Below are 26,654 nucleotides of genomic sequence, written 5' to 3'. Positions count from 1 at the left end.
GCGCAGAACCAGTGATATATTACGTTCCAAAGATGGACAAACAAGGTATTAATCAGGCAGTCATAATGTTTTGGCTCATCAGTGTACATACATGAATTGGTGGAGAACATCGGAAGCTCGATAAGGCTACATTCAGGACCAATGCTACTGCAAATAAATAACCGAAAGGGTCCATCGATTAAGAAACTTTCACTCGCTAATAACGGTAACGAGCGTAAAATACCTAAAACTATGCGTTCGGAGCATTTTATATTGGAAAAACCATATAAAAGTATTTATAAGAAAAACAGATGCCTGAGTGAGATACGTTTAACGAATGTCGCTCAAGAAACCGGTAGCTTCGATTGCTGTGTATTTTTTGTTAGTCTGGGACTCCTACCAGGTAGGCTTAACAAAAAAGGTAGAGAAGATCCAAAGAAGAGCGGTAAGCGCGCTTCGTCAAGGGTTCGTTTCATAAGCGCGGGAGCGCCATGGAGATGCTCACCAAACTCTACAAGCAGAGACTGCAAGACGGGCGCTTTTCATCTCGTTGAGGACACTGTTGAAATTCCAAGAGCGCACGTTTCAAGAAGTCGCGGAAATATTACTTCGTTTCACATCCATCTTGCTAAAGTGGATGCCATACGGTGGCTTAGTAACACGCGTTCTTCTGCTGCATCAGTTGCGGATGGTACAAGTAAGGAGTAATTATATTTGGTCCAGAAATACCCTCCGCTGTACTCGCGGGATGCAAATGTTTATGCTGGGGTTACTTGCCCGGAAGGAACTTCTAAACGTGTCTAAACTTTCTTGAGTAGCTCGCAAACCCATGGCTGAGGTTACACTGAGTCACTATACGACGTCAGAGTATTTCTGTACTTGCGTACGAGTAATTCTATATCCTCCCAAGTGGTTCCAGTAAACCTACAACGTCGAATTGCGTGTCCATTCATTTGAAAAGGAGTTTCTTTCCAAAGTTTGTCCTATCACAGTTTGCCTTGCCATCTCTAAAAACATCGAAGTTGATTGAACGTTAAACCCTAATCTTACTTCATCGCTTAAGTTCTACAAAAGATAATCACATAGATATTTAAAGAATTTTAAAGTGCATCACATGTGTCACAAAAAAGTAAAACAGCGCATCGCAATACTACATCTTTCCGGGAGCGTTTAAGAAATAAAATGAAAAAAAAAAAGTACTAACCGAGTTCAATTCGAAGAACTGAAAATGCGAAAATGTCACTGGAAACAAAGAGCTTAGCGCTCTTGCCCCCTCCCCCCCCCCCTCCTCCTCCTCCTCCTCCTCCTCCTCCTCCCAGATTATTCACGTTGTTGTATCTCCTGAATTCCAATGAATCCTTTATCAGCAGGTCTTTGAGGACCTGAATTTCACAAACATAAAGTGTTTTAAAGGTTCATATGCTGCGCAACATAAAAGAACTAAATACACAAAACTGAATTAAAAATAAAATGTTCCAATGAAACGAGGCAATAACCCTGCGTAAAAAAACAAATGTGTGTGTGTGTGTGTGTGTGTGTGTGAGAGAGAGAGAGAGAGAGAGAGAGAGAGAGAGAGACTTGTCTCTCAGTTCCGTTCCCGTTGATTAAAATGTCGCCAGCCTTGAAAACAAAACATAACTGGAGAACAAAAGATACAAATGTATAGTAGCACAGGAGTCATTGCTCAATTATTTATTCCAATACTCGTAGGCTCAACGTTGATTGCAATTTAAATAACTTATTGTGTATTATACTAGTTTAATCACTTTCAGCTTCCAGAAGAAATTTCCGGTACTATGGTCGTAGCAGTTCACACATTTAGCAAGATGACCCAATACAAGCCAATACGTTACATCTACTGAGCTGACAAAAGCCAGGGGATAGCAAACTCAAATATACAAACGACGGTGGTATCGCGTACCCTAGGTATGAAAGGGCAGTGCATTGGAGAGTTCTCATTTGTAGCCAGGTAATTCATGTGAAAAGGTTTCCGACGTGATTATGGCCGCACGACGGAAACTATTACACTCTGAGCGAGGAACGGCAGTTTAAGCTAGACGCATGTGACATTCTATTTAGGAAATCGTTAGGGGATTCAATATTTCGGCATCCACAGCGCCAAGAGCGTGCCGAGAATATCAAATCTGCGGCATTACCTCTCACCGCGGACAACGCAGTGGCCGACTGTCTTCACTTAACGACCGACAGCAGTGACGTTTGTGAAGAGTTGTCAGTGCTAACAGACAAGCAGTACTGCGTGAAAAACCGCATAAATCAATGTGGGACGTAAGACGAACGTATCCGTTAGGATAGTGCGGAGAAATTTGGCGTTAACGAACTGTGATAGCACAGTTTGTAAGAGCTGATGACAGAACTCAAACCCCAAAAAGCCGCGCACTCAAGCTGTCAACGTGGCACTATGCAAGCAGGTGGTGCGTCCATAATGGTGTGGCCTGTGCTTCCAGTTGAACTGGAAATGGTTCTGTTCGGCTACTTGAAGACCATTTCCAGTCATACATGGAGTTCATGTGGCCAAACAATGATGCAATTTTTATGGATGTCAATGCGCGACTGGTTTGAAGAAAATTCTGGACAGTTAGAGCGAATGATTTGGCCACCCAGATCACACAACAGGAATTCCATAGGACATTTATGGGACATACTCTAGACATCAGTTCATGTACAAAATCCTGCCGCTTGTGAAGTGCGTTCTGTGATTAGGTTTTTGCTGGCAAAAAATTGCAAACCAATTGAAATTTATCACGAACTTTGTGAATAATGAGTGAAAGCCTAGTCTGGTAATGGTTCAATTATGGAGGGCTATAGAGTCAGCAAGGCTCAATATTTATGCAGCGGACTTCCGACGACTTGCTGAGTCCATGCCACGTCGAGCTACTCCACTATGCCGAGCAAAAGGAGGTCCGACACGTTTTAGGAGCAATCCCACGACTTTTGGCAGCTCACTGTATAGCCCGTTCGCCAGGCAATACAGAAGCAACCAGCATAGAAATTGGAAATAAAATACAGTCAATTTCCAATGCCGTTAAGATCATCCATTTCCTTCCGACTATAAAATAAGCTAACGAAGCATTCACTGCGAGCTTACTACTTTCTGGAAGACTTCACTGTTCGAAACAGACCCAGAAACAACTACAGCAGAGCTACAGTGCAGTGACAGGGCCACCGCTGTACGCAGTGTGTTCCATTTATCTTGACTACCTCAAATAATTTTTTGTGCAATAGAAAAATAAAAATTTTACGAAGCAATTTTTTAGCTACCAGGAGGATTAACTAGCATGACTGCCTTCCCTGTAACTTGGTTAGTTACGAACTTCTTAAAATCAGTACGTCTTTTTTTTTTAATAGCACCTCTTATTTTTTTATCCGGTAATTCACTTTCTCTCCTCAAGACCTGTTCAAAAACGTTTCACAGCATACCAGTCACGTAATGATGACGTCATTAAAAACATAACACAAAGGTGACTGACTCTTCTAGATCTGCACACAGTGCTGGTAGCCAGGGTAACTTAACACGTCGTGTTTCTTGAGGGTGAGAGTATAAAGCTCTGTCTATGGTCTATGTGTCTCCACTTCCAACAACACTGTGTGACCTGCGACGCTGCATAGCAATAGTAGTAAACGTACATACTCCTGCGCAGGCCACCATCTATTTTGGGGAGTTAATGCGAGTAATTTATTGACAAGTTATCGACAAATCAAATTTTTCCTTCGCGTTCAGTATTAGCGACCTTACTCGGTACGCTTTCCATGACCTATGTGCCAAAGTCGGGTAATCATAGTTAGGCTTGCTGACAGGCCGGATTCTTCTGAGTGTCTTCTGTGGGAAACCAACAGGATGCATGGGTAGAGAATCACGTGCTGTCCACAGAGTCGCGGCCACAGCAGCGCGTGGGAGGCTCTTGCTCTCTCTGGAACCGGCTCTCAGGCTGGTTGGACGTGCTTCTCATATCCTACTGCTCTTTTTCCACTTTCTGAACTTCGGTCCACCACAGTTCAGCTGCGATGGATCTTACAGGTGGTTAGTAGCATGTGCGCCGTCCCTGTGTGCGCTTCTTCTATTATGTCTGTTAAGTATATTGAGTTTTTTCCTGTCAAAGCTCATGTTTTATTTAAACAACCCACAGACATCCACATCCTGCAGTATCCTAACAACTTCTTATTAATCGCCTCACCCCCCCCCCCCCGCCGCCCATCCTCACGTATAGTCTGGATATTTTTCGTGTTCCCAGTGAGACCAACTGAGGAGCTATTTTACTGAGAGGGCCCGTGCGCTGACCACATGCCCTTCCGTATCCGCATCCGGTGACGCCTAAGGGCTGAGGATGACACGGCGGCCGGTCGGGACTGTTGAGCCCTTAAGGACTGTTCGGACGGTATTTGTTTGTCTGTTTTCTTCCAATCACAGATTTGCACTTCTTATGTAATTGTTAAATGGTAGAAAGCAAGGGGTGGCAAATAAATTCATTAAAAAGTCGATAAATTGCCTCTATTTATTTATATATTAATAGTGCTTTTGGCCAGGCTGTTGAAACAACCGATAGCATGCTTAAGTAATGGACTATCGTATTTTGGGGGGTGGGGGAGAAGCAATTTTCAAAATCACCAGTCATTAATTCATAAAATACACACGATGGCGTAAATCTGCAGAAGTTCCAGTGACCATCAATATTCAGCCCAAGGAACAGGCAGCACGCAGGGATACCTACCCTTCCCACGGTCAGAGAACTGGTGCCTTCCCAGAACCACCAGCCTGCAGTTTGGGTCGGCCGATCTGCCCTCCGCAGAAAGCCGTAGCAACATCTGCGTTGCCACCCAGTAAAGCTGGCTACAGGTATCATTCTCTGTCGGATGAAGCATACTATTATGCGGCATCCGAGGAAAAGACACTACGGAGGTATGCTTTCTCAGTCTCAGTTCATTGTCGTTCTTGGTAAGCACCACTTCATGACTAGTGGTAGTTGCCATCGTTTTCGCTATGCGTTTGTAAGTTTCCACCACGTTGGAAGCAACCATGCTTTTGCCTGAACACTCGCGCTAGAACGCTCGTAGCAAGTCCGTCCGTGATTAAGATGCAAATACGCGATCTGCACCGCGAGAAATCAGCATTACGGTTTCATCAATATTAGAGCGGTAGGCTTTGTCGCACTGCCAAGTCTGCGCGCACGCATTGCCTGATTACTCATGGCTCATTACTTTCGTTCGTGACTCTAATTCCTGGAGACTCATTTCTGGTTTCGTAATCAATACTCTCTCTAGGGGCTAGTTAAGTTGTCATTAATTCTCATGTTTTTATATTTCTCTTCATGTAAATTTGGCTTGACCCATAGCAAGCTTGCGAATTACCGTACAGGCCAGATTTGTAGGCTGGCAGATTACCCCTTTTTGCAACAGGACTGTTTAGCATTTCTGTTGTCTATCGAGAATATAACTGATTTAATTACAATTGTTTATTACTAGTCTGTAGTCTCCCCTGTTCCCTTCATTAAATCAAGTTATTTATTTCGGCTGTAAAATTCCCTGCTGCAAAAGACGTTATCCTAGAGCTCCACACTCCAGCAAGCAGAAGATTCTCAGGCAAAATCATTTCAATCTGATGCTACGGGGCCCGCATCTCGTGGTCGTGCGGTAGCGTTCTCGCTTCCCACGCCCGGGTTCCCGGGTTCGATTCCCGGCGGGGTCAGGGATTTTCTCTGCCTCGTGATGGCTGGGTGTTGTGTGCTGTCCTTAGGTTAGTTAGGTTTAAGTAGCTCTAAGTTCTAGGGGACTTATGACCACAGCAGTTGAGTCCCATAGTGCTCAGAGCCATTTGAACCATTTTTTGATGGTACGGGAAACGGTGACATATAGAACTGCTCTCTTATATCAATCTGCCAACTCACCATCTGCATCTAGAAAATGTAAGTGTAAACTCTGATCCTAGATGAAATTGTAAAAAAAATAGTCCAAGGTTATGTGCATACATAAATCCTTGTAAAACTGGATGGTTCGTTTGAAAATAAAAGTTTTGCAGTTGTATGTGCAACTTATAGTTTCTATTTTCATTACTGTAGTAGATCCAGTCTTGTGAATTCAGATGAATCTTTTTGACCCATCCTATATATTTCAGGACAAATGTTCTGTATTCAGTACACAGGGAAAGGACTACAGTTGCTTGTTTCTCTCTCTCTCTCTCTCTCTCTCTCTCTCTCTCTCTCTCTCTCTCTCACACACACACACACACACACAACAAAATAGAGTTATAATTACAGCGTGCCATAATTTACCTGTAAGCAGAATGTTCAAAAATTCAAAGCCCAAGTTGATTTATGTGATGTTAGACAACTAGGTGTCAGAAGTGCATACTCAGTGAGTATGGGGCATCTACGTCATTGAGCGCGATTGTGACTAAAACAATGTTAAGTGTGTTTCATTCCTTTATCGCCCTGACCAATGTTACAATGAAAGTTCAAACTGAACACTAATAACCTCAGCGCAGAACCAGTAATGATGCAGCAGAGCAACCCGTGTTCAACGGAAAATGTGTGACGTAATCTGTATGTGATCAACATCTGCAAGAATTATTGTCATTAATTCCTCTCCTGAGAACAGGGATTAAATAGACTTCGTTTTCCATGCAACCCCAGAGACGGAAGTCTGATGGAGTGAGGTCTGTGGATCTGGCAAGACAATGTACAGGCCTTCCCTGATCGATCCATCAATCATCCAAAGTGCGGGTTAACGCTGCATGTACTGGCTCTGCTAAGTGCGTAAGCCTCCCCCCCCCCCTCTTATCCTCTGTCTGACACATGTGTTCCACTTTTCGCATTCTGCCCAAAACGGGCCAATCGGGGCCGATCCACTGTCCTGTCATCCGCCGTCAGTGGCGTCTTAGACGCAGTATGGAGAGGTATATGGTAAGAAAATCGCTCTCCCGGTCACTATCGGGTTTCTTGACGTTGGAAACGGTACTATAATCGATCGAGTAGCTCCTCAGTTGGCCTCACAAGACTGAGTACAACCCATACCAGTCCCACAAAGGGAAAATCCCTTGCAGTACCAGAAACCGAACCCAGGTCCTCCTAATTGACCACTGGCTACGGAGATGGACGATACGGTGGGCAATTCCTCCAGCAATGTTGCTGGAACTGTTGCCAGAACCGGCTATATATTGCGCATCGAGTTACGGAGGCAACATGTACGGCCCAAAAAGTAGTCGCCCACGATAATGTCCTAGTTGTTTACTGTCTACATCTACATCTACATGATTACTCTGCAATTCACATTTAAGTGCTTGGCAGAGGGTTCATCGAATCACAATCATACTATCTCTCTACCATTCCACTCCCGAACAGCGCGCGGGAAAAACGAACACCTAAACCTTTCTGTTCGAGCTCTGATTTCTCTTATTTTATTTTGATGATCATTCCTACCTATGTAGGTTGGGCTCAACAAAATATTTTCTCATTCGGAAGAGAAAGTTGGTGACTGAAATTTCGTAAATAGATCTCACCACGACGAAAAACGTCTTTGCTTTAATGACTTCCATCCCAACTCGCGTATCATATCTGCCACACTCTCTCCCCTATTACGTGATAACACAAAACGAGCTGCCCTTTTTTGCACCCTTTCGATGTCCTCCGTCAATCCCACCTGGTAAGGATCCTACACCGCGCAGCAATATTCTAACAGAGGACGAACGAGTGTAGTGTAAGCTGTATCTTTAGTGGACTTGTTGCATCTTCTAAGTGTCCTGCCAATAAAACGCAACCTTTGGCTCGCCTTCCCCACAATATTATCTATGTGGTCTTTCCAACTGAAGTTGTTCGTAATTTTAACACCCAGGTACTTAGTTGAATTGACAGCCTTGAGAATTGTACTATTTATCGAGTAATCGAATTCCAACGGATTTATTTTGGAACTCATGTGAATCACCTCACACTTTTCGTTATTTAGCGTCAACTGCCACCTGCCACACCATACAGCAATCTTTTCTAAATCGCTTTGCAACTGATACTGGTCTTCGGATGACCTTACTAGACGGTAAATTACAGCATCACCTGCGAACAACCTAAGAGAACTGCTCAGATTGTCACCCAGGTCATTTATATAGATCAGGGACAGCAGAGGTCCCAGGACGCTTCCCTGGGGAACACCTGATATCACTTCAATTTTACTCGATGATTTGCCGTCTATTACCACGAACTGCGACCTTCCTGACAGGAAATCACGAATCCAGTCGCACAACTGAGACGATACCCCATAGGCCCGCAGCTTGATTAGAAGTCGCTTGTGAGAAACGGCGTCAAAAGCTTTCCGGAAATCTAGAAATACGGAATCAACTTGAGATCCCCTGTCGATAGCGGCCATTACTTCGTGCGAATAAAGAGCTAGCTGCGTTGCACAAGAACGATGTTTTCTGAAACCATGCTGATTACGTATCAATAGATCGTTCCCTTCAAGGTGATTCATAATGTTTGAATATAGTATATGCTCCAAAACCCTATTGCAAACCGACGTCAATGATATAGGTCTGTAGTTAGATGGATTACTCTTACTACCCTTCTTAATTGTATCTGGGCTTTCATCTGCCCATACATGCCAGTCATGATAAATGTAAATGCCTTCCACATTACAGCCTCATCCACCAACGTAGCAACTTCAAGACAATGCGGGTCCTGGTTAGCTTGCTGCAGAAACCAGTACACAAAATTGTGGTGGATGATTACTTGGTCCCAGGACCTGTACTCTGGTAGGAGGAAAAGGAGGAACCACCTGTTCACGCAAAACATTTCACACCAAAGTATGATGAACACCGAACACGGTAGCAATTGCTCGTGCACTTGCTTCGGTCATGTTTTGAATGCATAATAACATCTCTTCCTCGAATGTACACTCCTGGAAATGGAAAAAAGAACACATTGACACCGGTGTGTCAGACCCACCATACTTGCTCCGGACACTGCGAGAGGGCTGTACGAGCAATGATCACACGCACGGCACAGCGGACACACCAGGAACCGCGGTGTTGGCCGTCGAATGGCACTAGCTGCGCAGCATTTGTGCACCGCCGCCGTCAGTGTCAGCCAGTTTGCCGTGGCATACGGAGCTCCATCGCAGTCTTTAACACTGGTAGCATGCCGCGACAGCGTGGACGTGAACCGTATGTGCAGTTGACGGACTTTGAGCGAGGGCGTATAGTGGGCATGCGGGAGGCCGGGTGGACGTACCGCCGAATTGCTCAACACGTGGGGCGTGAGGTCTCCACAGTACATCGATGTTGTCGCCAGTGGTCGGCGGAAGGTGCACGTGCCCGTCGACCTGGGACCGGACCGCAGCGACGCACGGATGCACGCCAAGACCGTAGGATCCTACGCAGTGCCGTAGGGGACCGCACCGCCACTTCCCAGCAAATTAGGGACACTGTTGCTCCTGGGGTATCGGCGAGGACCATTCGTAACCGTCTCCATGAAGCTGGGCTACGATCCCGCACACCGTTAGGCCGTCTTCCGCTCACGCCCCAACATCGTGCAGCCCGCCTCCAGTGGTGTCGCGACAGGCGTGAATGGAGGGACGAATGGAGACGTGTCGTCTTCAGCGATGAGAGTCTCTTCTGCCTTGGTGCCAATGATGGTCGTATGCGTGTTTGGCGCCGTGCAGGTGAGCGCCACAATCAGGACTGCATACGACCGAGGCACACAGGGCCAACACCTGGCATCATGGTGTGGGGAGCGATCTCCTACACTGGCCGTACACCACTGGTGATCGTCGAGGGGACACTGAATAGTGCACGGTACATCCAAACCGTCATCGAACCCATCGTTCTACCATTCCTAGACCGGCAAGGGAACTTGCTGTTCCAACAGGACAATGCACATCCGCATGTATCCCGTGCCACCCAACGTGCTCTAGAAGGTGTAAGTCAACTACCCTGGCCAGCAAGATCTCCGGATCTGTCCCCCATTGAGCATGTTTGGGACTGGATGAAGCGTCGTCTCACGCGGTCTGCACGTCCAGCACGAACGCTGGTCCAACTGAGGCGCCAGGTGGAAATGGCACGGCAAGCCGTTCCACAGGACTACATCCAGCATCTCTACGATCGTCTCCATGGGAGAATAGCAGCCTGCATTGCTGCGAAAGGTGGATATACACTGTACTAGTGCCGACATTGTGCATGCTCTGTTGCCTGTGTCTATGTGCCTGTGGTTCTGTCAGTGTGATCATGAGATGTATCTGACCCCAGGAATGTGTCAATAAAGTTTCCCCTTCCTGGGACAATGAATTCACGGTGTTCTTATTTCAATTTCCAGGAGTGTAGGTATATTCAAGGTACGATGTCTGCTAGCACTGGGCCTGCACACCATCAAACTGCTGGTACTGTCCAATCGAAGGCAGATTGGAGGAAACGTGTGACAATGCCCATATCGTCGTGGAGAGAAACGTCAACGGTACATTCGCTGAGCCCTTTGATCATTGCCTTCAGCTACACCAGCAGCAAAGTGCATGTTTCAGAGTTCTCCCATGCGTAGCGCTCAGAGTTATGTACTGCGACAATCAAGCAGGCACTACAGCAGTACATGTTTTTTAATGGCTCAGCACGAAGTACAGGACGTCCCAACACTTTGGCGTAACGATGCTCGATGATTAAACTTTTTGTTTATCTCCTTCGCCAAAAGCGTATTTAATGCGTTCTTAGTGCTGGCTTGATAAGAGTTTACGACATAAGGATATATATGATGAGGTGACAAAATTATTTCATACATTTCAGTAGGAGAACACCGCAGCTGTTTTCGTAAATTATGCTGTAGGAAATACTGCAACCAGCCACAAGTTTTCGTCAAATGTTTTTATTATACTATTACTAGTTTTTGAACTAAGATTTCTTGCAAGTTTCACATTTGTATCCTAAAACATATCAGCTTTCTGTAATGAAGCTGCACGCGGCGGATTCCAACTGTTTAGTCGACCCATCCACGAACAGGCGGTACGGGGTCGGAGTGCTGGGCGCGATTGGTGATTAGCAACTAGTCACGAAAGTCTTTCAAGAATATTGTCAATACTTTTCGTGATACCTCGTTGGCTAATGTATTCAGTGTTTGAAAAGTCTCTTCTTGTCTCAGTATGTCGTAAGTATTGTTACTCGGCAGTTGTTGTCGTAGTGCGGCTGCTACATCATCGAAAAGGGGGCACTCGTAAACCACATGGTCAGGAGTACCCTCCGATGCGCCACAGTCACACGCGGGCGACGCCCTCTTCCCAAACCGACATAGATATGTCGGATAGGGGCCATGATCAGTGAGGAAGTGAAACAATCCCCGAGTCGGCTCAAAATATTTCATTCCCATTCTCTCCCTTATATTTGGTAAGAACTGAAAAGTCCTTCTGCCACTTTCGTCCATCTCCCATAACTCCTGTCATACATCTTCACCCCTCCTCCTTATCTCACTCTTATCCCTAACAGGTGCTCCCATAATTTCTTCTATTTTTGTGATGTTGTCTTTCTTAGCCCAGTACCATGCGGCCTGCTCTGTTATTTTGATGTCCAGAGAACAGAGCCCCATTATGACTAACAGGGCTCCCCCTGGAGATGTTCTATAAGCCCCCACAGATCTTAGTAACACGTTCCTTTGTACCCTTCTCACTGTCATGGCGGGCACCACCCTCGTGAGCCTGTGTGACCAGACTCCCGAGCCGTAACCCACAACTGACGTTAATATGCTGTTATGATATAATAAATTTAAATATATAAGGTTATGTTTGGCTACTTGGAGTCCATCTGCAGCCATTCATGGAATTCATGTTCTAAAACGATGGAATTTTTAGGGACGATAATGCGCCATGTTCGCGGTTGGTTTGAAGAATATACTAGGTAATTCGAGCGAATGATTTCGTCAAGAGCGCCGGACGTGAATGGCTCAATATTTCAGCAGAGGACTTCCAACCGCTTGTTGAGTCCATGCCACGTCGAGCTGCTGCACTAAGACGGACAAAAGGATGTCCGAGACTATATTAGGAGGTATCCCACGACTTTTGTCACCTTTTGTCTATATTCGATGTTGGCTCAGTCGTAATGCGTCGAAGTGTGAGCACGGACTTTTTGAATACTCTGCGTATTAGCTCCAGTGAGGTGAGTAGATGCTGGGACTGGACAGCGTGACTCACCTGCGTGGGCGAGTCGTGGTAGACGGAGAGCGCGACGGCGAGCTGCGGCACGGCGACGGGCAGCCGCGCCATCCTGGTGGAGAAGGTGGCCAGCAGGCGGCCGGCGCGCTCGCGCAGCTCCGCTCGCTCCAGCAGCGACGACAGCCGCAGCAGGTTCAGGCACGACACCGAGTTGCCCGACGGCTCCGCGCCGTCCTGGTCTGCAACACGCGCAGCACACGCCGCTCGCTCTATTACTGCGCCTACTGCACTTTCTCTCTCTCTCTTACTTCACTGGTTCCAACAAATTAAAAACGCTGAAGCTAACACCGTGTGACATCGCCTCTTCATCTACATCATAACTCAACAATTTACACTTAAGTGCCTGAGGGTTCTTCGAAACACCTTCAGACTATTTCTCTGCCGTTCCTCTCTCTAACATCGTATGGGGAAAAACGAACACTCAAATCTTTCTGTACGAGCTCTGATTTCTCTTTTTTTATTACGATGATCCTTTCTCCTATGTAGGTAATCGAAAATAGAATACATTGTGCAACAAGATTAAAAGATCGCGTTTTCTAAACCCCGTAACTGTCTCCCAATCCAACGCATAAGTTTGAAATTTGTCTCAAAGATGCCAAGAACCTTCCTCTCTAATGGTGGACGTGACGTCACTCTCGGATCGGCGACGCTTCAAACAGCAAGGTGTCGACACATATGAAATAAAGGGCACAGCTCAAGACTTCTTGTGATGTGTAAGGTGGGTTAATGATGTCACATTGGCCTAAATTTCGCCACAGTTCAAGCCATCGACACCGTGGACGTGCCACACGATGGGGAACTTTTCGCAGCCTCCCGGACCCACATTTCTACATCTACATCCATACTCCGCAAGCCACCTGGCGGTGTGTGGCGGAGGGTACCTTGAGTACCTCTATCGATTCTCCCTTCTATTCCAGTCTCGTACTGTTCGTGGAAAGAAGGATTGTCGGTATGCTTCTGTGTGGGCTCTAATCTCTCTGATTTTATCCTCATGGTCTCTTCACGAGATATACGTAGGAGGGAGCAAGATACTGCTTGAAACTTCAACAAAAGCCCGCACCGAGCTACTGAGTGCCTCTCCTGCAGTCTTCCACTGGAGTTTATCTATCATCTCCGCAACGCTTTCGCGATTACTAAATGATCCTGTAACGAAGCGCGCTGCTCTCCGTTGGATCTTCTCTATCTCTTCTATCAACCCTATCTGGTACGGATCCCACACTGGTGAGCAATATTCAAGCAGTGGGCCAACAAGTGTACTGTAACCTACTTCCTTTGTTTTCAGATCGCATTTACTTAGGATTCTTTCAATGAATCTCAGTCTGGCATCTGCTTTACCGACGATCAACTTTATATGATCATTCCATTTTAAATCACTCCTAATGTGTACTCCCAAATAATTTATGGAATTAACTGCTTCCAGTTGCTGACCTGCTATATTGCAGCTAAATGATATGGGATCTTTCTTTCTATGTATTCGCAGCACATTACACTTGTCTACATTGAGATTCAACTGCCATTCCCTGCACCATGCGTCAATTCGCTGCAAATCCTCATGCATTTCAGTACAATTTTCCATTGTTACAACCTCTCGATATACCACAGCATCATCCGCAAAAAGCTTCAGTGAACTTCTGATGTCATCCACAAGGTCATTTATGTATATTGTGAATAGCAACGGTCCTGCGACACTCCCCTGCGGCACACCTGAAATCACTCTTACTTCGGAAGACTTCTCTCCATTGAGAATGACATGCTGCGTTCTGTTATCTAGGAACTCTTCAATCCAATCACACAATTGGTTTGATAGTCCATATGCTCTTACTTTGTTCATTAAACGACTGTGGGGCACTGTATCGAACGCCTTGCGGAAGTCAAGAAACACGGCATCTACCTGGGAATCCGTGTCTATGGCCCTCTGAGTCTCGTGGACGAATAGCGTGAGCAGGGTTTCACACGATCGTCTGTTTCGAAACCCATGCTGATTCCTACAGAGTAGATTTATAGTCTCCAGTTTCTGCCAAGTCAGTACATAGAACTTTACTTTCGAATTCACTGAACGCCTCTCGCATAGCCCTCCTCACACTACATTTTGCTTCGCGCAATTTTTGTTTGTCTGCAAGGCTTTGGCTATGTTTATGTTTGCTGTGAATTTCCCTTTGCTTCCGCAGCAGTTTTCTAACTCGGTTGTTGTACCACGGTGGCTCTTTTCCATCTCTTACGATCTTGCTTGGCACGTACTCATCTAACACATATTGTACGATGGTTTTGAACTTTGTCCACTGATCCTCAACACTATCTGTACTTGAGACAAAACTTTTGTGTTGAGCCATCAGGTACTATGAAATCTGCTTTTTGTCACTTTTGCTAAACAGAAAAATCTTCCCACTTTTTTTAATATTTCTATTTACGGCTGAAATCATCGATCCAGTAACCGCTTTATGATCGCTTCATTTCACCCCTTCTTTTGACGCCTCTGCTACAGAGGTCAAAACCGCGGCACCAAGTACTGAAATCAAGCGGATTTTTATGGGTGGCTGAGGAAAATATTTCAGACACACCAGGGCCTAGGATCAACACGAAATGGTCTCAGGGGGTAGCATAAAGGACCTCAACGAAACCAACCATTTCCCTGAGGCGTTGATGCCCATACATTTTGCGGTCGGAAACGGCAGTTCGTAGTGTGATGAGAAACGGGAACACGTTCTTAACAACCTTCGACACTACTGACTTCGTCGGACGTCCCAAACATTCTCTAAGGACATTGTGGGAAAGCATCCAAACTGAACGTGATCGCAACCCTTTGGAGTGACCGCAACCACAATTTTTGCTTTCGTGTAACTGATGGAGCCAGTAGGGACCGTTCAAAACCATCTGACGAAATTTTAAAGCTTTTCGAAGCAGCAAAGGGTACTTTTGCTTTTTCAGCACTCCCGTTTTACGCCCTCCTCTGACATCATCCTGGGAGAAGTGCAACGTTAACATGTGCAACGGGTCCCTCCATGACCACCCCACCCCCTTTCGGCAACACCCTCGGTGTCACTCACGCACCTTCATGGAGCACGTTACAAATGTACCTGTCAGAAATTTCTACAGCAATTCAGCCTCACGGCTCCTCTAGCGCCTGCGGTTTAGGCAACCCTCTCGACTGACATGAAGTGCAGTTTGTTTACCTCGACTGTGACGAGTTTCCCATCGTGTGACATGTCCACAGTGGCGATGGGCAGAATTGTGGTGAAGTTTGGCACCAATATGACTGCATTGACCCACCTCACACCTCACATAAACTTCTGAGTGGTGCCCTTTTCTCCGCGCGTGTCAAACACCTTGTTGTTTGAAGCGTCGTCGAGCCCATGGGTGACGTCGTTTTTGTATTATTACAGAGGAAGGTTGTACGCATCTTCATGCCACATTTCACACTTATGCTTCGCAATACGAGGCAGTTATGGAGTTTCGAAACAGTGATACTTTAATCTTGTTGTGGAGTCTATTTTCGCAAACAGAGGAGAAAGTTGGTGATTGAAATTTCGTGTTAACAGTCTCAGCTCAGCGAGGAAGAAAGTCCACAACTTTTGAGCTAAAGGCACCTTTCGACAATTGCTCCCATAGAGCTACCAAATAATAGGGTCACTGATTGGTACGTTTCACCTGCTTCTCAAATTAGTTCCGAGTATTTCCTCTGCTTTCCACAACATACATGTCATGAAGACTTCTGATTCTTTACAGAAGCTCAAAATTTAACATGGACTTCAATTTTCCACAAAGAAACTCTGCCTCGAAATATGGTAAAAGACCCAAAGAGATTCTGGTCCTATGTAAAGCACACCAGCGGCATCACACAATGAATACAACACGATAGCAGTGTTAACTTTACCGACGACAGCGCTACTAAACCAGAATTACTAAACACGATTTTCGGAAATTCCTTCAGCAAATAGATGCATTAAATAGTCTGGAATCCGAATGAAGTACTGCTGCCTACATGAGTAATTTAGAAGTAGATAACCTCGATGTAGCGAAGCAACGTTAGTCACTCAGTAAAGGCAAGTTTTCCTGTCCAGGCTGTACATCAATTAGGTTTCTTTCGGAGCATGCTGATGAAATGCCTCAGTTTTTAGCACTCATATACAACATCACGCTCCACGGAAGATCTATACCTGAAGACTGGAAAGTTGCACAGTTCACAGGAACACACATGAAAGGAAACACAAGTCATCCGCAGAATTACAGACACATATCTCTGACATCAATTTGCAGCAGAATTTTGCAATATATAGTGTGCACAAACAATATGAAAAATCTCGAAGGAAAAGCTCTATTGACACACAATGAGCACCGATTCAGAAAAAGCATCTGGCATTGTTTCTCACTAGAGTGTTTCTAATCAAACTAATTGGCCATGGAGCATCGTCTCAGTTATGCGACTTGGTTCGTGATTTCCTATTAGAAAAGTTCCGAGGTCGAGTCTCGGTCCTTCAGATAGACGGAGATGGTTTTTTTTTTAGTTTGTTCGCTTTTCGGAAAGTACAAATTTTGACATAAGATCAAATTTGATTTCGAGTTGAGGGTTATCCAAGGAGGGAAACTACCACGCTGTTCGAAGAAAGCTATGAAGCTGACTGCCTACAGTATGTTTCAGCCAAACAGAAAGGAGAAACGACTGCGGGTTTTCTGGAAGCGGGAGGGATTCGCGCGCGCTTGTCACTACAAGTCCGGATTCAGTTTATTAACGTGAGGACTTGTTGCCCGGGTCTCTATTAGTTTTTTAAAAACCTTCTGATTTACTTTTGCTGAGAATCTTATGCGAACCGTTGTAAATTAACTTTCAGCAAGTTTGGGATTTTTAGTGGAAGTTGTGACTTTCTTTCAGTGGGCGAAAACTCAACGTGGCACACTACACGTACTTCAAAAACTTTAGCTTAGTGGATAGTGGTGAACTGCATAACACTGGGCGACTACTCTAAACTGATAAACATCTTCTGGTCTTTCAAATTTGATTACTGACTGGTTAAAGCTGCAGTTCTTTGGAGAGTTATGCTTACCATGGCTACTTGTGAGATAATGTGGTGTGTGAATGAATAGAATAGTACAAACTCTGATAAAGTTTTATTTTACTCTCTCGTTAGGAACTGTGTTTGATGGTGGACAACATAGTAGCACATGTATTGCTAAAGTAATAATGCAGCACAGACGCTTCAGACAAGAACTTTTTTAGTTTAGTTTACTTTTTAGCAGCTGCAGTCGGGCTTGACGGAACGATATATCTTTTCAGTAATGAGACAGTAATCATTAACTGAATTTTCCGTCGGTGCTTGTCAGAATATGGTAATATAAAAAAGGAAAACACTTCCTAATATTATCCAAAATTATACTTATCTGGTCACGAATCAGCTATCGGCTTCTAATGTCGCGCAGAGAGATAAACACTATGTGTGATTTACGCACATATTATTTAAACTTTTACGCACCTTGCTGACACATATCGTGCAGCCTGCTATTTAAACAGTTTTTCCAGGTAATTACACATTACACGTCGCTTCAGAGTAGACAGTTGTTCTCAGGAGCTCGTTGAAGTAAGAGAGTAGTTCAAGAAAATGAACGAGACCGTGTCGCCGCAAAATGTCAATTGCATCCAGCGCCCTTCGTGATGTCCTCTTGGACAGTGGATGAGGTCGACTTGCATTCACTGACAGTAGCAATTACTGTCGGGTATGTTACTGAATGTCATTCACATGACACTCGTCTTCAGTCCCTGATAGTTAGGTTCTTTTTACAATCAGTGTTTTTACGCTGTCTTATATGGATATGAGTGTACACCATTCCTTGTAGACACGTCGGACGATCTCTCCTGGGAACTCACGGACTTCGAACGTGGTCAGGTTATTGGGTGTCACTTGTGTCATACGTCTTTACGAGAGATTTCCACACTCCTAAACATCCCTGGGTCCACTGTTTCCGATGTGATAGTGAAGTGGAAAAGTGAAGGGACACGTACAGCACAAAAACGTACAGGCCAACCTCGTCTGTTGACTGACAGAGGCCGCCGACAGTTGAAGAGGGTCGTAATGTGTAATAGACAGACATCTATCCAAACCATCACACAGGAATTCCATACTGCATCAGGATCCACTGCAAGTATCATGACAGTTAGGTGGGAGGTGAGAAAACTTGGATTTCATGGTCGAGCGGCTGCTCATAAGCCACATATCACGCCTCGCTTGGTGTAAGGAGCGCAAACATTGGACGATTGAACAGGTGAAAAGCGTTGTGTGGAGTGACGAATCACGGTACACAATGTGACGATCCGATGGCAGGGTGTGGGTATGGCGAATGCCCGGTGAACGTCATCTGCCAGCGTGTGTAGCGCCAACAGTAAAATTCGAAGGCGGTGGTGTTATGGTGTGGTCGTGTTTTTCATGGTGAGGGCTTGCACCCCTTGTTGTTTCGCGTGGCACTATCATAGCACAGGCCTACATTGATGTTTTAAGCACCTTCTTACTTCCCACTGTCGAAGAGCAACTCGGGAATGGCGATTGCATCTTCCAACATGATCGAGCACCTGTTCATAATGCACGGCCTCTGGCGGAGTGGTTACACGACGATAACATCCTTGTAATGGACTGGCCTGCACAGAGTCCTGACCTACAGAACATCTTTGTGATGTTTTGAAACGCCGACTTCGTGCCAGGCCTCACCGACCGACATCGATACCTCTCCTCAGTGCAGCACTCCGTGATGAATGGGCTGCCATTCCCCAAGAAACCTTCCAGCACCTGATTGAACGTATGCTTGCGAGAGTGGAAGCTGTCATCAAGGCTAAGGGTGGGCCAACGCCTTATTGAATTCCAGCATTACCGATGGAGGGCGCTACGAACTTTTAAGTCATTTTCAGCCAGGTGTCCGGAATCTTTTGATCACATAGTGTTTATAATCGACATGCCACAACCATGCCATGACTCACGTCAGTAACGGATGGTCACATGACCGGCTGGTACCAATTCTACACTATATAAGGAGTTCAAATGCGACCAGTGCGCTCTGTTAAGGGGTAAGGTTATATTCAATACACCAGCAGATCGAACAGTCCATTCATTTGACCTAAACATGTACGACGATTGTTTCGCGTGTCTCCATTTCTTCGATACATGTCACTTCGCACGACTTCGTCTGTACATTTGTAAAACATGTTAAAAAGATCTATGCAGAACTGTGTGTCTCGTTTCTTGTGGCTTTTGTTCATCCCTACTTGAATACATGCGAAGAAGGCACGAATGCCTTCAGGACTAATTCAAGGCTGTAGAAGCATGCATTACTAGCTCGCTACATTTTGGTGTTTACAATTGACTCACTCGACCGCCATTTCCCTCCAAAGTCAGTATACCGCTTATTTACTTATTTATGATCAGGTGAGTCAACACTAAGAGACATATTTGCAACAACGTCCAACATTTTCTTAAGAGAACCGTTTTAAGAAGTATTCGTTTTCTTTGTATCTCTGTTTCAGATTGGTAACACTTGTTTTAAGAATACAGGAGAAGGCTGTACAGGTGAAAAGACCTGGAGACAATGCAAGATTTCAGATAGGTTACATAATGGTAAGACAGAAACTTCGAAACCAGATTTTAAACTGCAAAACATTTCCAGGCGCAGATGTGGTCTCTGACCATATTTTGTTGCTCATGAAGTCCTGATTAAAACTAAAGAAATTCCAGAAAACTACGGAATTAAGGAGATGGGCCCAGGATAAACTAACGACCCAGAGATTGTTGAGAGTTTCAAAGGAAGCATTAGGAAACTATTGGCTAAAACATGGGAAAGGAATAGAACAAAAGCTGAATGGATAACTTTGAAAGATAACAAAGTGAAAACAGCATAGGAACAAACAGATCAAAAGATCAGGCCCAGTAGAAATCCTTGGATAAGACACGATATATTAAATTTAATTGACGAAAAGAGAAAATATAATATTTCAGAAAACATATAAATTCACAAAATGCAGTAGGGAAAAGGGAATATAGCTGTCTAAGAAATGAAATTGGCAGGAAGTGCAAATGGCTAAGCAAAAATGGCTACAGATCGTGACTGACTAGGGGAAAGATATATGGTGCCTAATGGAAAATTAGAGAGACATTTAGAGGGGAGAGAAGCAGCTGTATCAATATCATGAGCTTAGCTGGAAAACCACTACTATGCGAGGACAGGAAAGCTGAATAGTAGGAGTATAATAATAGACATGGAAGAAGATGTACATAAAGACGAGATACGAGATATGATATTGCGAGAAGAAGTTGACAGAACAGTGAAAGACCTAAGCTGAAATAAAGCCCCTGGATTAGATGACATCGCATTATAATTGCTGTTATTCTTGGAAGAGACAGCCATGACAAAACTATTGCACTTGATGTGCAAGATATGTGACAGACTTTGAGAAGAATACAATAATTCCAATTCCAAAAGAGGCAGTTTCTGACAGCTGTGATTATTATCACACTATCGGTTAAATAAGTCAAGGTTGCAAAATACTGACAGGAATTATTTACAAAAGAATGGAAACTGGTGGAAGCCGACTTCGGGGAATATCAGTTTGGGTTCCGGAGAAACGTAGCAACACGCGAGCCAATACTGAGCAAATGGCTTACCATAGAAGATGGGTTAAAGGAAGGCAAGTTTACTTTTGTAGCATTTGTAGCTTAAGAGAAAGCTTCTGAGAATTTTGACTGGAATACACTCTTTAAAATTCTACCGATAGCACGAATACATAAAATATGTACAAAAACTGGACTGGAGGTATCAGAGTCGAACGACGTCAAAAGGAGGCATTATTTGAGAATGGCGCGAGACAGGGTTGTGGCCTATCCCCGATGTTATATTGAGCAAGCTGTAAAGGAAACCAAAGAGAAATTTGGAGAAGGCATTAAAGTTCAGGGAGGAGAAAAAAAAAGGTTTAGTGGTTCCCCGATGATACTGTAATTCTGTCAGAGACAGCAAAGGACTTGGAAGAGCCGCTGAACGCGTGGATAGGATCTTGAAAACAGCTTGTTTACAGTTGTTAGTTCAAGGGAATAATCAAAGTTTTTGGACGGAAGGTGTATTTAACAATCAAGATAACATATAATGTTTGATATTATACACACTGATCAACCAGAACATGACCACCTACCTAATACCCGGCATGTCCATCTCTGACACGGGTAACAGCGGCGATGTGTCGTGGCATGGAAGCAGTGAGGCCTTGGTACGTCGCTGGAGGGTGTTGGCACCACATCTGCACACACTTGTCACCTAATTCCTGTACATTCTGGTGAGGGTGGCGATGAGCTCTGCCACCACATTCAGTCACAACTCAGATGGGTTAGATTGGGTTCAGGTCTGGCGAGTAGGGTGGCTAGAGCATCAATTGTAACTCACCACTGTATTCCTTGAACGAGTACATCACATTCCTGGCCTTGTGACATGACACATTTTCTTGTTGAAAAATGGGAATGCCATAGGGAAACATGACCGCCAGGAAGGGATATACGTGATCTGCAACCAGTGTTCGATACTACTCCTTGCGATATTCTTTGGCCATCATGGTGCCTTGCATCTGCTCCACTGGACTCGTGTATGCCCACATGAATGTTCCCCAGAGCATATTGCAGCCGCCACCAGCTTGCCTCTGCCTAGCAGTATAGTTGTCAAGGAACTGTTCCCTGGGAGACGACGGATTCACGCAGTCCCATAAGGATTGTGAAGAAGGAATCCGAATTCATCAGACCATTCAACGCTCTGACGCTGCACCAACTTCCAATCCAAATGCTCACGTGCCCATTTCAGTCGTAGTTGTCGATGTCCTGGTGTTAACATTGGCACACGCATGGGTCTTCAGCTGCGGAGGCACATCTTTCGGAGTGTTCCGTGGACTGTGTGTTAGGACACACTTTATTCTGCCTAGCATCAAAATCTGATGTTAGCTCCACCACAATTCGCCACCTGTCTTCTTTCACCAGTCTGTTCAGCCTACAACGTCCTACATCTGAAATGAGGGGTGGCCGTCCAACGCCACGAAGTCTGGATGTGGTTTTACCTTGGTTTCGCCAGTTGTAGAAGACACTCACCACGGTATTCCTCAACAAGTCGTGCAATTTCCGAAATGCTCGTGTCTAGCCTCCGGTCATCAGAATCTCCCCTCAATCAGACTCAGATTATGCTCCGTCCCCACTGTACACACAGACAGCACGCTCAGTGATACTACAAGCACCGTGTGTGTGTGTGTGTGTGTGTCTGACTAGAAGTCGTTCCCCGCCAGGTGAAGCTGCTGTCGCCTGGACAGTTTTATATCGATAGTAGGTCGGTGGTCACAAAGTTCTGGCTCATCAGTGTGTATGTATTGATACGATATAATAGTAGCAGCTATTGTTAATATATGAAGAAGAATTCAAACTGTTGAAAACTTCATTAACTAAAACAAAAAAGGAATATAACTGAAGTAATATGTAGCTAATTTTCAACATAAACCAGCTGTTACTGGCTGCCTCGAAAGAGCTCGACGTCTGCCAGCCAACAATACTTATATGTACATTTAGAGCTACCTATTCTTACGATACAATTGTATGCTGTCCCACTGGTCTGTGTGTGCCTCGGTGATATCTATCACATTCTTATAGAGTCTTTTAATTACATTTTAGTCGTCTTCTACATCGTTTTCTACTTTGAAACTAACACTTCTTGTTATTCTTCTAGTTTGATCTTCGGATACATTATGTCTACTTTGATACTCGGGGCGTCCACTTGATCTTAAGGGGAAGAGTTGCTTTTTTGAAATGCGATGAGCAATTAAATTAACTGTAGTCCATAAATTTTGATCCTTTACAGATATTTGTAAATCGTAAGCTAACTGCATTCCCACTCTACGACGTGATGAGCGGGACCTCCTTTACATTCACAGATTGCCTTGTTACCACTCGGGAGGACGACGGTTCAATCCCAAGTCCGGCCATCCTGATTTAGGTTTTCCGTGATTTCCCTAAATAGCTTCAGGCAAACGCCTGGATGATCCCTTTCAAAGGGCACGGCCGATTTTCTTCCCCATCCTTCCCTAATCCGAGCTTGTGCTCCGTCTCTAATGACCTCGTTGTCGATGGGACGTTAAACACTAATCTTCTCCTCCTCTTCCTTGTTACTACATCCCACTAGAAGTAGGCATTGTGTTAATAGACGCATCATACCTCGCCGGGTTGGGGGGAGGTTAATATCGCTCATACGAAGTTGTTCCCAATGCTTGGGAATATATTAATAGAATTAAAATACGCTTTAGTTACTCCGTTAATATGTTCCTCAGCTGCTGATGTTCTTCTGATCAAATGCTTATTAATATGCTGCACAACCGTCTTGCAGTGCTTCTAGTGTCACAATCATTTGTCTAAGCTATAGGGCCGTAGAGTCGTTGACTAGTTCTGATGGCTCCAACCAATAAAACTCTGGCTGTGAAGTACCATATAAAGCAATATCCAACGGACATATCCAGGGAACCACCAGTAATGTACCTTAACAGATTTTGTGCGAAAGACACTTTTGAGCCTCAGAAATACGCTGCGCTGTGTTCGTCACAGTACTGTACTGTAGCACATTATTAGAAGACGGCACGTCCCCGATTAGACCGCCATCGCTAATCCTCAAATTTCAGTCCCGAAATTTTGGGGCCAAACTCGCGTTTTACGGGTAGCACACACCTTCATTGGAGAGGTTACATAGGTAATTTTACCGGAATCCTGTCTAGTTGACCGGAGAGCGTGACCTTGAAAGGTTGTCAGCAGCACTCTCCCGGCACTCTGGAGCGGAATGTGAGCGGCCGAGCGGTGACGTGGATTTAGAAGGCGAGGCGGCAATCGAAGGCGCGCGCTTTGCCAGTGGCGCGGCGGCTCTCGGGAGGAACGCGAGCGGAGAATGCGGCCGGAACTGGGCTCGAGTGGCCGGCCGAGCCCGCAGCAGGCGGCTGGCACGTGGGGGCCGCCCGCCAAAGATAGCGCTGACAGGGGCGCAGGCGCCGCCGGCAAACACTGCTGCCACACAATGCGCAGCGCGCCACCTCGGCTTCCTGCCTAACAGCAACACCTACACCACATTCTCTCTGCCATGTCAACCTCTCCGTCTACATACATACTCTGCAAGCCACCATGCGGCGCATGGTGGAGGGTCCGTTGCACCACTACTAGTCATCATTGCCTCTCCCGTTACAACGGTAAACGGGGCGAGGGAAAAACAACTGCCTAGATACCTCCTCATGAGCGCTCACTTCTCTTATCGTGTCTTAACGGTCCTTACACGAGATGTATGAAATTTCCTGGCAGATTAAAACTGTGTGGAGGACCGAGACTCGAACTCGGAACCTTTGCCTTTCGCGGTCAAGTGCTCTACCAACTGAGCAACCCGAGCACGACTCACGCCCCGTCCTCACAGCTTTAATTCCGCCAGTACCTCGTCTCCTACCTTCCAGCGCACACTCCGCTGTAGAGTGAAAATTTCATTCTAGAAACATCCCCCAGGCTGTGGCTAAGCCATGTCTCCGGAATATCCTTTCTTCCAGGAGTGCTAGTCCTGCAGGGATCGCAGGAGTGCTTCTGTGAAGTTTGGAAGGTAGGAGACGAGGCACTGGAGGAATTAAAGCTGTGAGGACGGGGCGTGAGTCGTGCTTGGGTAACTCAATTGGTAGAGCACTTGCCCGCGAAAGGCAAAAGTCCCGAGTTCGAGTCTCGGTCCGGCACACAGTTTTAATCTGCCAGGAAGTTTCATATCAGCGCACACTCCGCTGTAGAGTGAAAATTTCATTCATTCGAGATGTATGTTTGCGGCTGTACAATCGTTCTGCAGTCAGTTTCAAAAGCCGGTTCTCTAAATTTTCTTAACAGTGTTCCTCAAAAAAAGATCGTTAGCTTCCCTACAGGGATTCTCATTTTAGTTTCCGAAACATCTCCGTAACACTTGCATAGTGACCGAACCTATGGGTACCAATATTTTTAAATTTGAATCCATCTGGAACCTGAAAATGCTCAGTGACCGTACTTATTCAAGTTGGTTAAAGAAGGTACAACAATAGTCTCAACTTGTGTTTACTGAAGCAGATCTACATTTCGATCACTGAGTGACCATCTTCAATATTAGAGGTAACACAATTGCATACATGTTAACACCAAAGTATACTTGTATAAATTTTACGCATAAGTTGATGGTACATACCAGCTGATGAAGTTAACATATTTCAGCTCTTATTTGCCATTAGTCCCTCTTTGACTATATGCGTCAAGAGGCCGCTGTTTACAGTAGCGGACCTCAGTGCACGTCAAACTTGACTATGGCGCCCTCTATATATGTCTCATGTTACAGTAATCAGTAATGCATTGTGTAGATGTAGTTCGTCATAATATAAATAACCAACTCTCTGTCTCTGTCTCCCTCATTACTGTAACATTACATATATAAAGAGGGCGCCATGGTCATGTTTGACATACACTGAGGTCACCTACGAGATAAGTGCCTCAGTGCAATTGGAACTCTTGATGTGTATAATCCAACAGGGACTATGTCAAATAACGGTTGAAAATGTACTGACTTTACCTGTTGGTATGTTCCATCCACTTATACGTGAAATGTATACAGTTGTAATTTGGTGTTAACATCTATGAGATTGTATTCTAATTGGTTCCCGTATCAAGTCTAGCACTCAAAGCAGTCACTGAGTGACCGAAATGTAGATCTGCTACAATAAATACAAGCTCCTGCTGATTGCTATACCTTCTGTCACAAATATTCGTAACAAATCTAGCAGTCTGCTACTGAAATGCTTCGATGTCTTCCTTTAATGCTACCTGGTGTCTCCCTACAGTCACTCGAGGACAACACATTCCTATTCACTACAGCGTCATCAGCAAACAGTAGCAGACAGCTGTTGGCCATGTCCCATTGTTTATGTATACAGAGAAAACGATCTGTCCTATCAAGACATTCCTGGGACATTCCTGACGAAACCTTTGTCTCCAATCTTAGTATGCTGCATCAGGAGTGACCATTCTTTGTTACACCAACATCATCAGCTACTGACACGGATGGGCGTCTTCCGTAGACTTTCATATGCAATGAGGTTTTCCATCATACATTCTCACGCCTTCAGTTCATATTAGGTCGTCTCTGTGCCTCTTCTCACCTCTTGGAAACCAGCGCAGATCTTCCTCGGTACATCTTCCATCCACTCACACTGAAACCTACCTTCCGTCGGTGCATCGGAACCTGTTGCGTCGCACCGAGTCCCACTCGCGACCGCGCCAGAATCCACGCACACTCTGCGATGTGCGGGACAAACCACGCGACCTAGCTACAGGTCCGCAGATTTATTGGAATGCATTTATTAGCGGACTCAAATCAAACCATTGTACATAAGAGACACCAGCCTCTCTTTCACCCGCGCGACAGGCCTAAAATTGTCGCTACTCTTATGCCACCAATAAACGCACTGCATTAGTTCA

The 26,654-nt window shown here is 45.2% G+C and overlaps 1 protein-coding gene across 2 annotated transcripts in view; it reads right to left on the bottom strand.

The window, feature by feature from the left end:
- Positions 1-26,654, bottom strand: part of LOC126235865 (spermatogenesis-associated protein 20) — a 351,026-nt gene that overhangs the window by 90,473 nt on the left and 233,899 nt on the right. For both annotated transcript variants that reach the window (XM_049944767.1, XM_049944766.1), the window contains exon 11: positions 12,139-12,338. In XM_049944767.1, the coding sequence (XP_049800724.1) occupies positions 12,139-12,338 (200 nt within the window). The remainder of the gene's footprint in view (positions 1-12,138; positions 12,339-26,654) is intronic.

The sequence above is a fragment of the Schistocerca nitens genome, chromosome 2 (assembly GCF_023898315.1).
Source record: "Schistocerca nitens isolate TAMUIC-IGC-003100 chromosome 2, iqSchNite1.1, whole genome shotgun sequence".
In the NCBI taxonomy this organism is placed as follows: domain Eukaryota; kingdom Metazoa; phylum Arthropoda; class Insecta; order Orthoptera; family Acrididae; genus Schistocerca; species Schistocerca nitens.
Note: the sequence above shows the minus strand (reverse complement) of the source record. Positions and strands in the feature narration are given on the sequence as shown.